This window comes from Scyliorhinus torazame, chromosome 19 (genome assembly GCF_047496885.1).
Source record: "Scyliorhinus torazame isolate Kashiwa2021f chromosome 19, sScyTor2.1, whole genome shotgun sequence".
Lineage (NCBI taxonomy): Eukaryota > Metazoa > Chordata > Chondrichthyes > Carcharhiniformes > Scyliorhinidae > Scyliorhinus > Scyliorhinus torazame.
In genome coordinates this window covers 40,972,609-40,985,101 of record NC_092725.1, presented here as the reverse complement: position 1 = coordinate 40,985,101, position 12,493 = coordinate 40,972,609, and the positions used below count along the sequence as shown (strand labels likewise).

At 56.6% G+C, this 12,493-nt stretch overlaps 1 protein-coding gene across 1 annotated transcript in view; it reads left to right on the top strand.

Annotated features, from left to right (window-relative positions):
* LOC140395905 (cytidine and dCMP deaminase domain-containing protein 1-like) overlaps window positions 1–12,275 on the top strand; it is a 130,864-nt gene extending 118,589 nt beyond the window's left edge. Inside the window, exon 7 of the mRNA XM_072483961.1 lies at window positions 12,082–12,275. Coding sequence (XP_072340062.1) covers window positions 12,082–12,129 — 48 coding nt within the window. The 3' untranslated portion in view covers window positions 12,130–12,275. The remainder of the gene's footprint in view (window positions 1–12,081) is intronic.
* The last annotated feature ends 218 nt before the right edge of the window (window positions 12,276–12,493 follow it).

Genomic DNA, 12,493 nt, shown 5'->3' with positions numbered 1-12,493 from the left:
ATCGACCAGGGTCTGAACATTCCCGGCGATGGAGCTGAGGGAGTGCGTCATCCCGTTCAGGGACATCGCTACCTCCCGCTGGGTCTGGGCGACGCCGTCCGTCACATGGACAAGGCCGCCAATGCTCTCAGCAATGGCCTGCTGGGACTGGGCCAGACCCCAGAGCACGGCGGCAATGTCCATGTGGCTCTGGGACATGGCTGCCTGTGAGAGGGCAGCCCTGTCATGGGCCATTGATGACGCGTGCACACTGAGCCCCACGCCCTGAAGAACCTGACCCATGGCCGAAGCCGTTTCCCCCATTGCCTCCATCGTGGGCGCTACCCGTGCGGTGTCGGACTGGGTGGCAGCCATGAGCGGTACCACTCCCTGCTCGTGGACGCGGATGGACTCCTCCAGCTGCGCCTGCAGTTGCCGGAAGACGGCCGTCATCCTGTCGTCTGGTCCCTGGGGTAGCGAATGCATCGGGTCTGTGGGTGGGCCTGGAACGCCCAGGAACCCGGACACTGTCTCTGCAGCAGCTGGTTGCTGGGGCCAGTCTGCCCTCCGACCGCCCAGCCCCTCGGCTGCTCCTACCTCCACCTGCTGTACCGGCTCAGCTGTGTGGTGCACACCAGTCTGTGAACCAGAAGCCTCTCACTGACTTGCCCAACCGAGGTGAGTGTATCTGCGATGGAGGGTGCGGGTGACAGCAGTGCCACGGCCGCTAGGTCCTTGTCTGCCCCCAGCTCTGGTGCCTCCTGTGTGGAACCTTGGGCCGGTGCATTGAGACCACGGCCAATGCCAGGTGCCGTGCCCCTGTGCCTCGAATGGCGCGACGTCCTCTGTGCGTCACTGTCCGGGCTTGCTTCCTCTCCTCGTCCGGCACACTGTCATAAGAGTCATTACTGTCCATCCTGACGTCTCTGTCTGTCCTCTGTGCGTCACACCTCGAAGGCCCGGCCTCAGTGGATGGCCCTCCTGCACGTCATCCTTGCCCTCTGACCTGTGCGTCCCAGCGGCCAGAAGAGGTTGGGGCTGGACGGCGGAAGGGGGAACGGGCTGTTTCACGGCGGTGCTCGTGTGACCCTGGAGAATACAGTAAGGCACATTTCGTTAGACTCACGTGGTTGTATGCGAAGGGGTGGAGGGGGGGTTGTGAGGGTGTGGACTGTGGGGTGGTGCAGTGTCAGGCAGGGGGGTGTGAGGGTGTGGACTGTGGGGCTGGTGCAGTGTCAGGCGGTGGGGTGTGAGGGTGTGGAGTGTGGGGTGGTGCAGTGTCAGGCGGTGGGGTGTGAGGGTGTGGACTGTGGGGCTGGTGCAGTGTCAGGCGGTGGGGTGTGAGGGTGTGTTATGTGGGGCTTGTGCAGTGTCAGGCGGTGAGGTGTGAGGGTGTGGACTGTGGGGTGGTGCAGTGTCAGGCGGTGAGGTGTGAGGGTGTGGACTGTGGGGCTGGTGCAGTGTCAGGCGGTGGGGTGTGAGGGTGTAGACTGTGGGGCTGGTGCAGTGTCAGGCAGTGAGGTGTGAGGGTGTGTTATGTGGGGCTGGTGCAGTGTCAGGCGGTGAGGTGTGAGGGTGTGGACTGTGGGGCTGGTGCAGTGTCAGGCGGTGGGGTATGAGGGTGTGTTATGTGGGGCTGGTGCAGTGTCAGGCGGTGAGGTGTGAGGGTGTGGACTGTGGGGCTGGTGCAGTGTCAGGCAGTGAGGTGTGAGGGTGTGTTATGTGGGGCTGGTGCAGTGTCAGGCGGTGAGGTGTGAGGGTGTGGACTGTGGGGCTGGTGCAGTGTCAGGCGGTGGGGTGTGAGGGTGTGGACTGTGGGGCTGGTGCAGTGTCAGGCGGTGAGGTGTGAGGGTGTGGACTGTGGGGCTGGTGCAGTGTCAGGCGGTGGGGTGTGAGGGTGTGGACTGTAGGGGTGTTGCAGTGTCAGGCGGTGGGGTATGAGGGGGGTGGGGGTACTGATGGGCTGAAGGACTGCATGCATACAGTGGATTCTCACTTGGAGCTTCTCCTCTGACCTGGCACAGTGCTACCTCCCGGCTGGCGGCTCCCCCAGCAAGGTCCAGCGACCTTTGCTCATAGATGGTCAGGGGGTGCAGCTCAGGAGATCTTCCTCCGGTTCTTGAATGCTCCAGGGGGGGGAGGGGGGGGGAGGGGGGGGGATTAGAAGAACCTCAGGGTTAGGTCCCGGACAGTGTGTGTGTGTGTGTGTGTGCGCCGATCTGCACAGGACGCACACATGAACGCAGCGTTATCACAAGGTGGGGACACTACGACCCACGCCATTGCACCTGCTCACTGGGTGGGGTGGGGGGTCACATGTGTCCTGGGTGCAACGTGGGGCCCCAGCCCCGCCCCCCGGCGTTGCCCGGGAGGAGTGCCAGGGTACTTACCCTCGCGAGGTGGTGCAGTTTCTTCCTACACTGGTCTCCCATGCGGGGGATGTGCCCCACAGCGCTGACTGCCACCCCCACCTCTCACCATCCTCGCCTCACGGTGCTGCTTGTCTGCCGGTGTCCACGTCTGGGGAAGAGGATGGCCCTGCGCTCCTCCACTGCCTCCAGGAGTGCCTCCAGCTCGCTGTCCCGGGGAGTGGCGCGACAGGGCTCATCCATGTCGGGCCCCGGTTAGTGTGTGCGCCGATCTGCACACTTCCTTATATGTAGCAAGGCGTCATCGTGGCGTCGCGCAATGACGCCGCCGTTCCTGCGCAACGCCCACCGCGTTTCTCGCGGCGCCGCTGCTGGCTCCTTTTCAGCCTGTGAATTGGTCGCGGCGGGGGCCCGTTCACGCTGTCGTGAAACGCGACACCGTTCACGACAGCGTGGGCACATAGTCCCGCGATTGGAGAATCGCCCCCAAAGTATCCAATTCATTTTTTTCCAATGAAGGGGCAATTTAGCGTGGCCAATCCACCTACCCTGCACATCTTTGGGTTGTGGGGGTTAGACCCAAGCACACACGAGGAGAATGTGTAAACTCCACATGGACAGTGACCCGGGACCGAGATTGAACCCGGGTCCTTGACGCCGCGAGGCAGCAAAGCAAACCACTGCACCACCATGCTGCCCCTCACCTCAATGTTTTCGAATAAATTTATAGTGTATGTTTTCTCTGTTTGATAATATTATGTATTTCTAAATGTTCTGCTTTTACATACTTTCTAATGGACTCTAACGGAGGCCGGTACGTGGCACAGTGGTTAGCATTACTGCCTACGGAGTTCGAATCCTGGCCCTGGGTCGCTGTCTGTGTGGAGTTTGCATATTCTCCTCGTGTCTGCCTGGTTTTCACCCCCACAACCCAAAGATGTGCAGGATAGGTGGATTGGCCACGCTAAATTGCCCCTTAATTGGAAAAAAATGAATTGGGTACTCTGAATTTTTTTTTTTTAATTTAAATAATGGACTCTTAACATTTTCCCAATGACCAATGTCAAGCTAACTGGCTGATATTACCTGATTTTTACCTCCCTCCCATTTTGAACCTCTTTCCTCATTCTAACGGTGTCATTGGTGCCGACATGGACCACAACAACGGAATCCTGCCCCACCCACTGCAAGTCCCTCTCCAGCCCGGAGCAGACATCCTGAACCCTGGCACACAGTCAGCTGGACTCTGGCTCCTTGCTACAGAGAACAGTGTCAATCCCCCTCACGATACTGTCCCCTACTACTAATATACCCCTTTTTCCTCATCTACTTGAATGGCTTCCTGTACCATGGTGCCATGGTTAGTGAGCTCATCTATCCTCAAACCCCCACTCTCATCCAAATAAGCTGAGAGAACTCAAACCAGTTGGACAATTGCAAAGGCTAACACTCCTGCCCTCTGGGTCTGCTTACCTGCCTCAACTGCAGTCACACACTCCTGTCTCTGACCACTTTCCAAACGAGGAGATCCTATCGTACAAGAGTGTGACCGCCTTCTGAAGCATAGTGTCCAGGTAACTCCCTCCCTGATGTGGTGCAGTGTCCACGGCTCAACACCCAGCTCAATGAATCTGAGGTGAAATTCCTCGAGCCACAAACACTTACTGCAGATGTGTTTGTCCTGGATCACAATATTGTCCAGGAGCTCCCACATGCTGCAGCCTTGACACATCACATGTCCTGTCAGCCTTCATGTGTTTGAAATAATTACCTACTATTTATTTATGGTGCATTTTATATATTTTATGAGATAATCACCAGGCTGCGCACTGTCTTAAACCCGAGGGAAAGGGTATAACTGAGCCAATGTGTAAAAGCAGCATTAAAATTGTGGAGAAACACAGAAAACACAGATTCAGCTTCAATCAGCTCTCCGTCTCCCTCATTAATAATTGTCCAGAGTCCCAAAGAAGAATTTCCCTGCATTTAACTGACATTCCCTGAGCCAGGAGCCCAGCCCACACTCTCACCCTTCATGCCCAACACTCACCCTCACCCTGCACTCCCCACCCCCCCACACCCTCACCCCGCACTCCCCACCCCCCATACCCTCACACTGCACTCCCCACCCCTCACACCCTCACCCCGCACTCCCCACCCCCCCATACCCTCACCCCGCACACCCCACACCCCCATACGCTCACCCCATCCACCCCAACCCCCCATACCCTGACCCCGCACTCCCCACCCCCCCCATACCCTCACCCCGCACACCCCACACCCCCCATACCCTCACCCCGCACTCCCCACCCCCCCATACCCTCACCCCGCACACCCCACACCCCCATACCCTCACCCCATCCACACTAACCCCCATACCCTCACCCTGCACTCCCCACCCCCCCATACCCTCACCCCGCACACCCCACACCCCCATACCCTCACCCCGCACTCCCCACCCCCCCATACCCTCACCCCGCACACCCCACACCCCCATACCCTCACCCCATCCACACCAACCCCCCATACCCTCACCCTGCACTCCCCACCCCCCCATACCCTCACCCCGCACACCCCACACCCCCATACCCTCACCCCGCACACCCCACACCCCATACCCTCACCCCATCCACCCCAACCCCCCATACCCTCACCCCCCATACCCTCACCACTCACCCTCACCCCGCACTCCCCACCTCCCCATACCCTCACCCCGCACTCCCCACCCCCTCACCCCGCACTCCCCACCCCCCGTACCCTCACCCCGCACTCCCCAACCCCCCATACCCTCACCACTCACCCTCACCCCGCACTCCCCATCCACCCAAACCCTCACCCCGCACTCCCCACCCCCCATACCCTCAGCACTCACCCTCACCCCACCCTCCCCACCCCCATATCCTCACCCCGCACTCCCCATACCCTCATCACTCACGCTAACCCCTCACTCCTACCCCACACCACCAGTCCTCAGTCTGACCCACATACCTCACTCTTCAATCCCACCCCAAACCCAGATGCCTCACCCCTGCCCCTCACACCACACCCCTCACTCCCACGCCATACACCTCACATTCAACTTCACCACTCAACCCCACCATCACACCTCTGGGAGTGTTTGATAGTGACACAGTATCTAGTCCCGTGTTCAACCTGTCCTGGAGTGTTTGATGGGGACAGTGTAGAGGGAGCCTTACTCTGTATCTAACCCCAGGCTATACCTGTCCTAGGAGTGTTTGATGGGGACAGTGTAGAGGGAGCTTTACTCTGTATCTAACCCCGTGCTGTACCTGTCCTGGGAGTGTTTGATGGGGACAGTGAAGAGGGAGCTTTTCTCTGTATCTAACCCCGTGCTGTACCTGTCCTAGGAGTGTTTGATGGGGACAGTGTAGAGGGAGCTTTACTCTGTATCTAACCCCGTGCTGTACCTGTCCTGGGAGTGTTTGATGGGGACAGTGTAGAGGGAGCTTTACTCTGTATCTAACCCCGTGCTGTACTTGTCCTGGGAGTGTTTGATGGGGACAGTGTAGAGGGAGCTTTACTCTGAAACTAACCCCGTGCTGTACCTGTCCGAGGAGTGTTTGATGGGGACAGTGTAGAGTGAGCTTTACTCTGTATTTAACCCCATGCTGTACCTGTCCTGGGAGTGTTTGATGGGGACAGGGGAGAGGGAGCTTTACTCTGTATCTCACCCCATGCTGTACCTGTCCTGGGAGTGTTTGATGGGGACAATGTAGAGGGAGCTTTACTCTGTATCTAACCCCATGCTGTACCTGTCCTGGGAGTGTTTGATGGGGACAGTGTAGAGGGAGCTTTACTCTGTATCTAACCCCGTGCTGTACCTGTCCTGGGAGTGTTTGATGGGAACAGTGGAGAGGGAGCTTTACTCTGTATCTCACCCCATGCTGTACCTGTCCTGGGAGTGTTTGATGGGGACAGTGGAGAGGGAGCTTTACTCTGTATCTAACCCCATGCTGTACCTGTCCTGGGAGTGTTTGATGGAGACAGGGTAGAGGGAGCATTACTCTGTATCTAACCCCGTGCTGTACCTGGCCTGGGAGTGTTTGATGGAGACAGTGAAGATGGAGCTTTACTCTGTATCTAACTCCGTGCTGTATCTGTCCTGGGAGTGTTTGATGGGGACAGTGTCGAGGGAGCTTTACTCTGTATCTAACCCAGTGCTGTACCTGTCCTGGGAGTGTTTGATGAGGACAGTGTAGAGGGATCTTTACTCTGTAACTAATCCCATGCTGTACCTGTCCTGGGAATGTTTGATGGGGACAGTGTAGAGGGAGCTTTACTCTGTATCTAACCCCATGCTGTACCTGTCCTGGGAGTTTTTGATGGGGACAGTGTCGAGGGAGATTTATTCTGTTTCTAATCTTGTGCTATACCTGTCCTGGGGGTGTTTGATGGGGACAGCGTAGAGGGAAATTTACTCTGTATCTAACCCCAGGCTGTACCTGTCCTAGTTATGTTTGCTGGGGACAGTGTGTGGTAGTCACCACTGATGTATATATTAGGTGCTTTATGGCAAGGCCCTGTACTACAGGTACGGGGGTAGTTGCCTGCCTGCTGGCTCCGCCCAGTAGGCGGAGTATAAATATGTGTGCTCCTCGTACAGCAGCCATTTCGCCAGCTGCTGTAGGAGGCCACACATCTTAGTGTAATAAAGACTCGATTGTATCCAACTCTCGTCTCTGTTCAATTGATCGTGCATCGATTTATTACACTAAAGTTTTCAGAAGATGGACCTCCACATCATGCCGGATCGCCTGCAGCTGGATCCGCAATCAGGCGACTCCAAAAAGGACTTTCAACATTGGCTAGCTTGTTTCGAAGCTTACATCAGGTCTGCACCAGACCCAATCCAGGAAGCTCAGAAGATCCAGATCTTCTACACGCAGCTGAGCTCCAACGTCTTTCCACTTATCCAGGACGTGCCGACCTACGAAGACGCCATGGCGCTACTGAAGGAAAACTTCGCTCAGCGGACTAACACGCTCTACGCCAGACACATCCTCTCCACTCGTAGTCAACTTCCTGGTGAGTCAGTGGAAGTTTTCTGGCGTGCTCTAATTCCTCTAGTCAGAGACTGTGACTGTCAGGCCGTCACGGCCACGGAACACTCGAACTTGCTCATGAGAGACGCTTTTGTTACGGAGATAGGGTCGGATTACATCCGCCAGCGCCTCTTAGAAGGGGTCACGCTCGACCTTGCGACAACCAAAAAGCTAGCGTTCTCGCAGACGGTCGCTTCGCGCAACATCCAGGCCTACACCCCCGACCTCGCGGCCCACCCCTCCTACGCATTGTGGACTCCGCAGACGGCCGCCCCATCGGGGACCCCACTCAGCCAATCCCACACCTGTGCCGCGCGGCAGCCAACCAATCCCGGGGGCCCCAAATGTTACATCTGTGGGCAGCCAAAACACCCCAACAACGCTGCCCGGCCCAGAGTGCCTATTGCAAGGCCTGCGACAAGAAGGGACACTTCGCTGCGATGTGCCAGGCCCACGCAGTCGCCGCTATTGTTCCGACCCCCCCCACGTATGGCCAGTGGGCGCCGCCATCTTCCCCTCCCCAGACCACGTGCGGTCCATGCGCGCCGCCATCTTGTTCGACCCCCACCACGTGCGGCCCTTGGGCGCCGCCTTTTTGTCCTCCTCAGGATCATCAGGTGCTGCCATCTTGTTTCCCCACGACACGTGCGGTCCGTGGGCACCGCCATCATACCGGGACCCATGCCCCCCGGGCACCCCATCGTCTGCCACCATCGACGACCAGCCCCACCCACGCAACCTAGCAACGGCCTCTACCAACGTGAAAATCGATAGGCATGAGATCTCCTACCTGCTGGACTCCGGGAGCACCGAGAGCTTCATCCATCCCGATACGGTAAGGCGCTGCTCCCTCGCGGTACGCCCCGCCAACCAGAGAATCTCCCTGGCCTCCGGGTCCCACTCCATGGCGATCCGGGGGTACTGCATAGCCACTCTCACTGTCCAGGGTGTGGAGTTTACCGGCTTCCACCTCTACGTCCTCCCCAACCTCTGCACTGCCTTACTACTTGGCCTGGACTTGCAGTGCAGCCTCCAGAGCCTCACCCTCAAATTCGGTGGGCCCCTACCACCCCTCACTGTGTGCGCCCTCGCGACCCTAAAGGTCGACCCATCTTCCCTATTTGCAAACTTAACCCCAGATTGCAAACCTGTCGCCACCAGGAGCAGACGGTACAGCGCCCAGGACAGGACCTTCATCAGGTCCGAAGTCCAGCGACTGCTTCGGGAAGGCATCATCGAGGCCAGCAAACCTGGAGAGCCCAAGTGGTAGTGGTGAAAACTGGGGAGAAACACAGAATGGTCATGGACTACAGCCAGACCATCAATCGGTACACGCAGCTCGACGCGTACCCCCTCCCACGCATATCTGATATGGTCAATCAGATTACACAGTACCGGGTCGTCTCAACTGTCGACCTAAAATCCGCCTACCACCAGCTCCCCATCCGTAAGGCGGACCGTCCATACACTGCCTTCGAGGCAGATGGCCGCCTTTACCACTTTCTTAGGGTTCCCTTTGGCGTCATCAACAGGGTCTCAGTTTTCCAACGGGAAATGGACCGAATGGTTGACTGGTACGGGCTGCGGGCCACTTTCCCATACCTAGACAATGTCACCATCTGCGGCCACGATCAGCAGGACCATGACGCCAACCTTGCCAAATGTCTTCACGCCGCCACTCTCCTCAAACCAACTTATAACAAGGAGAAGTGCGTGTCCAGCACAAACCGCTTAGCCATCCTGGGCTATGTGGTCCAGAACGGAGTTCTGGGACCCAATCCTGACTGCATGCGCCCCCTCATGGAACTCCCCATCCCCCACTGCCCCAAGGCCCTCAAACGTTGCCTGGGGTTCTTTTCTTACTACACCCAGTGGGTCCTAAATTATGCGGACATGGCCCGCCCACTGATTCAAACCACTCTTTTTCCCCTAATGGCCAAGGCTCACCAGGCCTTCAACCGTATTAAGGCTGACATCGCCAAGGCCGCGATGAACACACTCGACGAGACGTTACCATTTCAAGTCGCGAGCGACTCATCAGATGTCGCTCTAGCCGCCACCCTCAACCAGGCAGGCATTCTTTTCACAAACTACTTCATACCTCCGAAATTCAGCACTCCTCCATCGAAAAAGAGGCCCAAGCCATCGTTGAAGCTGTGCGGCATTGGAGGTATTACCTGGCCGGCAGGAGATTCACTCTCCTCACTGACCAATGGTCGGTAGCCTTCATGTTTAACAACACACAGCGGGGCAAGATCAACAATGATAAAATCTTGAGGTGGAGGATCGAGCTCTCCACCTACTACGAGATTTTGTATCGCCCCGGTAAGCTCAACGAGCCCCCGATGCCCTATCCCGAGGTACATGTGCCAGCGCACAGGTAGACCGACTCTGGACTCTGCACGACAACCTTTGACACCCGGGAGTCACACGTTTGTACCACTTCACCAAGGCCCGCAATCTGCCCTACTCCGTCGAGGAAGTCAGGGCTATCACCAGAGACTGCCAGGTCTGCACGGAGTGCAAACCGCACTTCTACCAGCCAGACTGTGCGCGCCTGGTGAAGGCCTCCCGTCTCTTTGAACGCCTCAGCGTGGACTTCAAAGGGCCCCTCCCCTCCACTGACTGTAACACGTACTTCCTCAGTGTGGTCGAAGAATATTCCAGATTCCCCTTCGCCATCCCATGCCCCGACAAGACGTCTGCCACCGTCATCAAAGCCCTCAACACCATCTTCGCTCTGTGCAGCTTCCCTGCCTACATCCACAGCGACACGGGATCCTCATTCATGAGCGATGAGCTGCGTCAGTTCCTGCTCAACAACGGAATCGCCTCGAGTAGGACGGCCAGCTATGACCCCCGGGGAAACGGGCAGGTGGAGAGGGAGAATGGGACGGTCTGGAGGGCCGTCCAGCTGGCCCTACGGTCCAGAAATCTCCCGGCCTCCCGCTGGCATGAGGTCCTCCCCGATGCACTTCACTCCATTTGATCGCTCCTATGCACTGTGACTAACGACACCCCCCATGAACGTCTCTTTGCCTTCCCCAGGAAGTCCACCTCCGGGGTGTCGCTCCCGACTTGGCTCGCAGCTCCAGGACCCGTACTCCTCCGTAAGCACGTACGACTCCACAGACGGACCCATTGGTTGAGAGGGTACAGCTACTCCACGCCAACCCACAGTACGCCTACGTAGCGTACCCCGATGGCCGCCAAGATACCGTCTCCCTCAGGGACCTGCCACCAGCTGGTTCCACATACACACACCCCTCCGGCCCGGCGCCCCCCCCCCACCCCCCGGCGCACCCAGCTGCAACCCCCGCCCCAGGACAATCGGTTCTCCCACGCCCAAGCATGAAGAGGATTTCGGCAGGCTCCTGGAGTCACCGAAGACCAGACCGATACCGGAATCGCTGCCATCACTGCGGCGCTCCCAACGGCAGATCAAGGCTCCGGACCGACTAAACCTGTAACTTGATCGGGACGCTTAAAAAAAAAGCATCATCCTTCTGTATAACTCTCCTCCACCCCCGCTGGACTCAATTTTTTTTTTGTACTTTAAAACATCTACTTGTATATAGTTCTCCACCACCCCCGCCGGACTCAATATTAACAGGGGGTGAATGTGGTAGTCACCACTGATGTATATATTAGGAGCTTTGTGGTAAGGCCCTGTACTACAGGTACGGGGGTACTTCCCTGCCTGCTCGCTCCGCTCAATAGGCGGAGTATAAATATGTGTGCTCCTCATACAGCAGCCATTTCACCAGCTGCTGTAGGAGGCCACACATCTTAGTGTAATAAAGCCTCGATTGTATCCAACTCTCGTCTTTGTGTAATTGATCATGCATCACAGTTAAAGGGAGCATTACTCTGTATCTAACCCCGTGCTGTACCTGTCCTGGGAATGTTTGATGGGGACAGTGTAGAGGGAGCTTTACTCTGTATCTAACCCCGTGCTGTACCTGTCCTGTGAGTGTTTGATGGAGACAGTGTAGAGGGAGCTTTACTCTGTATCTAACCCCGTGCTGTACCTGTTCTGAGAGTGTTTGATGGGGACAGTGTAGAGGGAGCTTTACTCTGTATCTAACCCCGTGCTGTACCTGTTCTGGGAGTGTTTGATGGGGACAGTGTAGAGAGAGCTTTACTCTGTATCTAGCCCTGTGCTGTACCTGTCGAGGGAGTGTTTGATGGGGACAGTGTAGAGAGAGCTTTACTCTGTATCTAGCCCTGTGCTGTACCTGTCGAGGGAGTGTTTGATGGAGACAGTGGAGAGGGAACTTTACTCTTTATCTCATGCCGTGCTGTACCTGTCTTGGGAATATTCGATGTGCCCGAAACTGACAATTAAGCCAAACTCCACAGTTTGATGAGTGATTGATGTACCAATATGACAATATTACACATTTAAAGACTTGCTGTTCTGACAATTGACGACGACTTCCAGAGCGTCTATCCTGACAATTCCAGGGGAGCCCTCTAGAGGGAGTACTAAAGCTCCTGTCCTGACAATTCTAATTTGTACCTGCAGAGGGAGCATGGGAGCTCCTCTCTGAAAAGTTTGCAGGAGATTTTGGATAGTTTGAGTTAAAGATGTTTGATGTGTTTCTGTCACTCAGATTCTTCATTAATTGTGACATTATTTATTTGTTCCCTCTTTTCTCCCATTGCAGTGGACACAAGATTTGGGAATCGCGAAAAAGAAATGCAGAAAAATGTAGGCAGCCTGCTATTGGTGAGGGAGTGAGTGATCGTGTGTGTACAAAACTGAGTTAAAGTCAGAACTGGCAACTTCCAGCAACTGTCCTGTGTAGGAGAGTGGGTCAAACAGGATGTTCAAAAGTTTCGAATACAGTTTGGATCCTGGCTAAAGTTTAATTCTCCTGGGGGGGGGGGGGGGTTTGAGGGGGGTTTGAGGGGATGGGGTGGGGGGTGTTTGAGGGGGGGTGGTTGAGGGGGAGTTGAGGGGCGGGGGTTGAGGGCGTGTGGGGGGTGGGGGTTGGGGGGGTTGAGGGGGTTGGGGGGTTTGAGGGGGGGTGGGGGGGATGGTTGAGGGGGGGTTGTTGAGGGGGGGTTGTTGAGGGG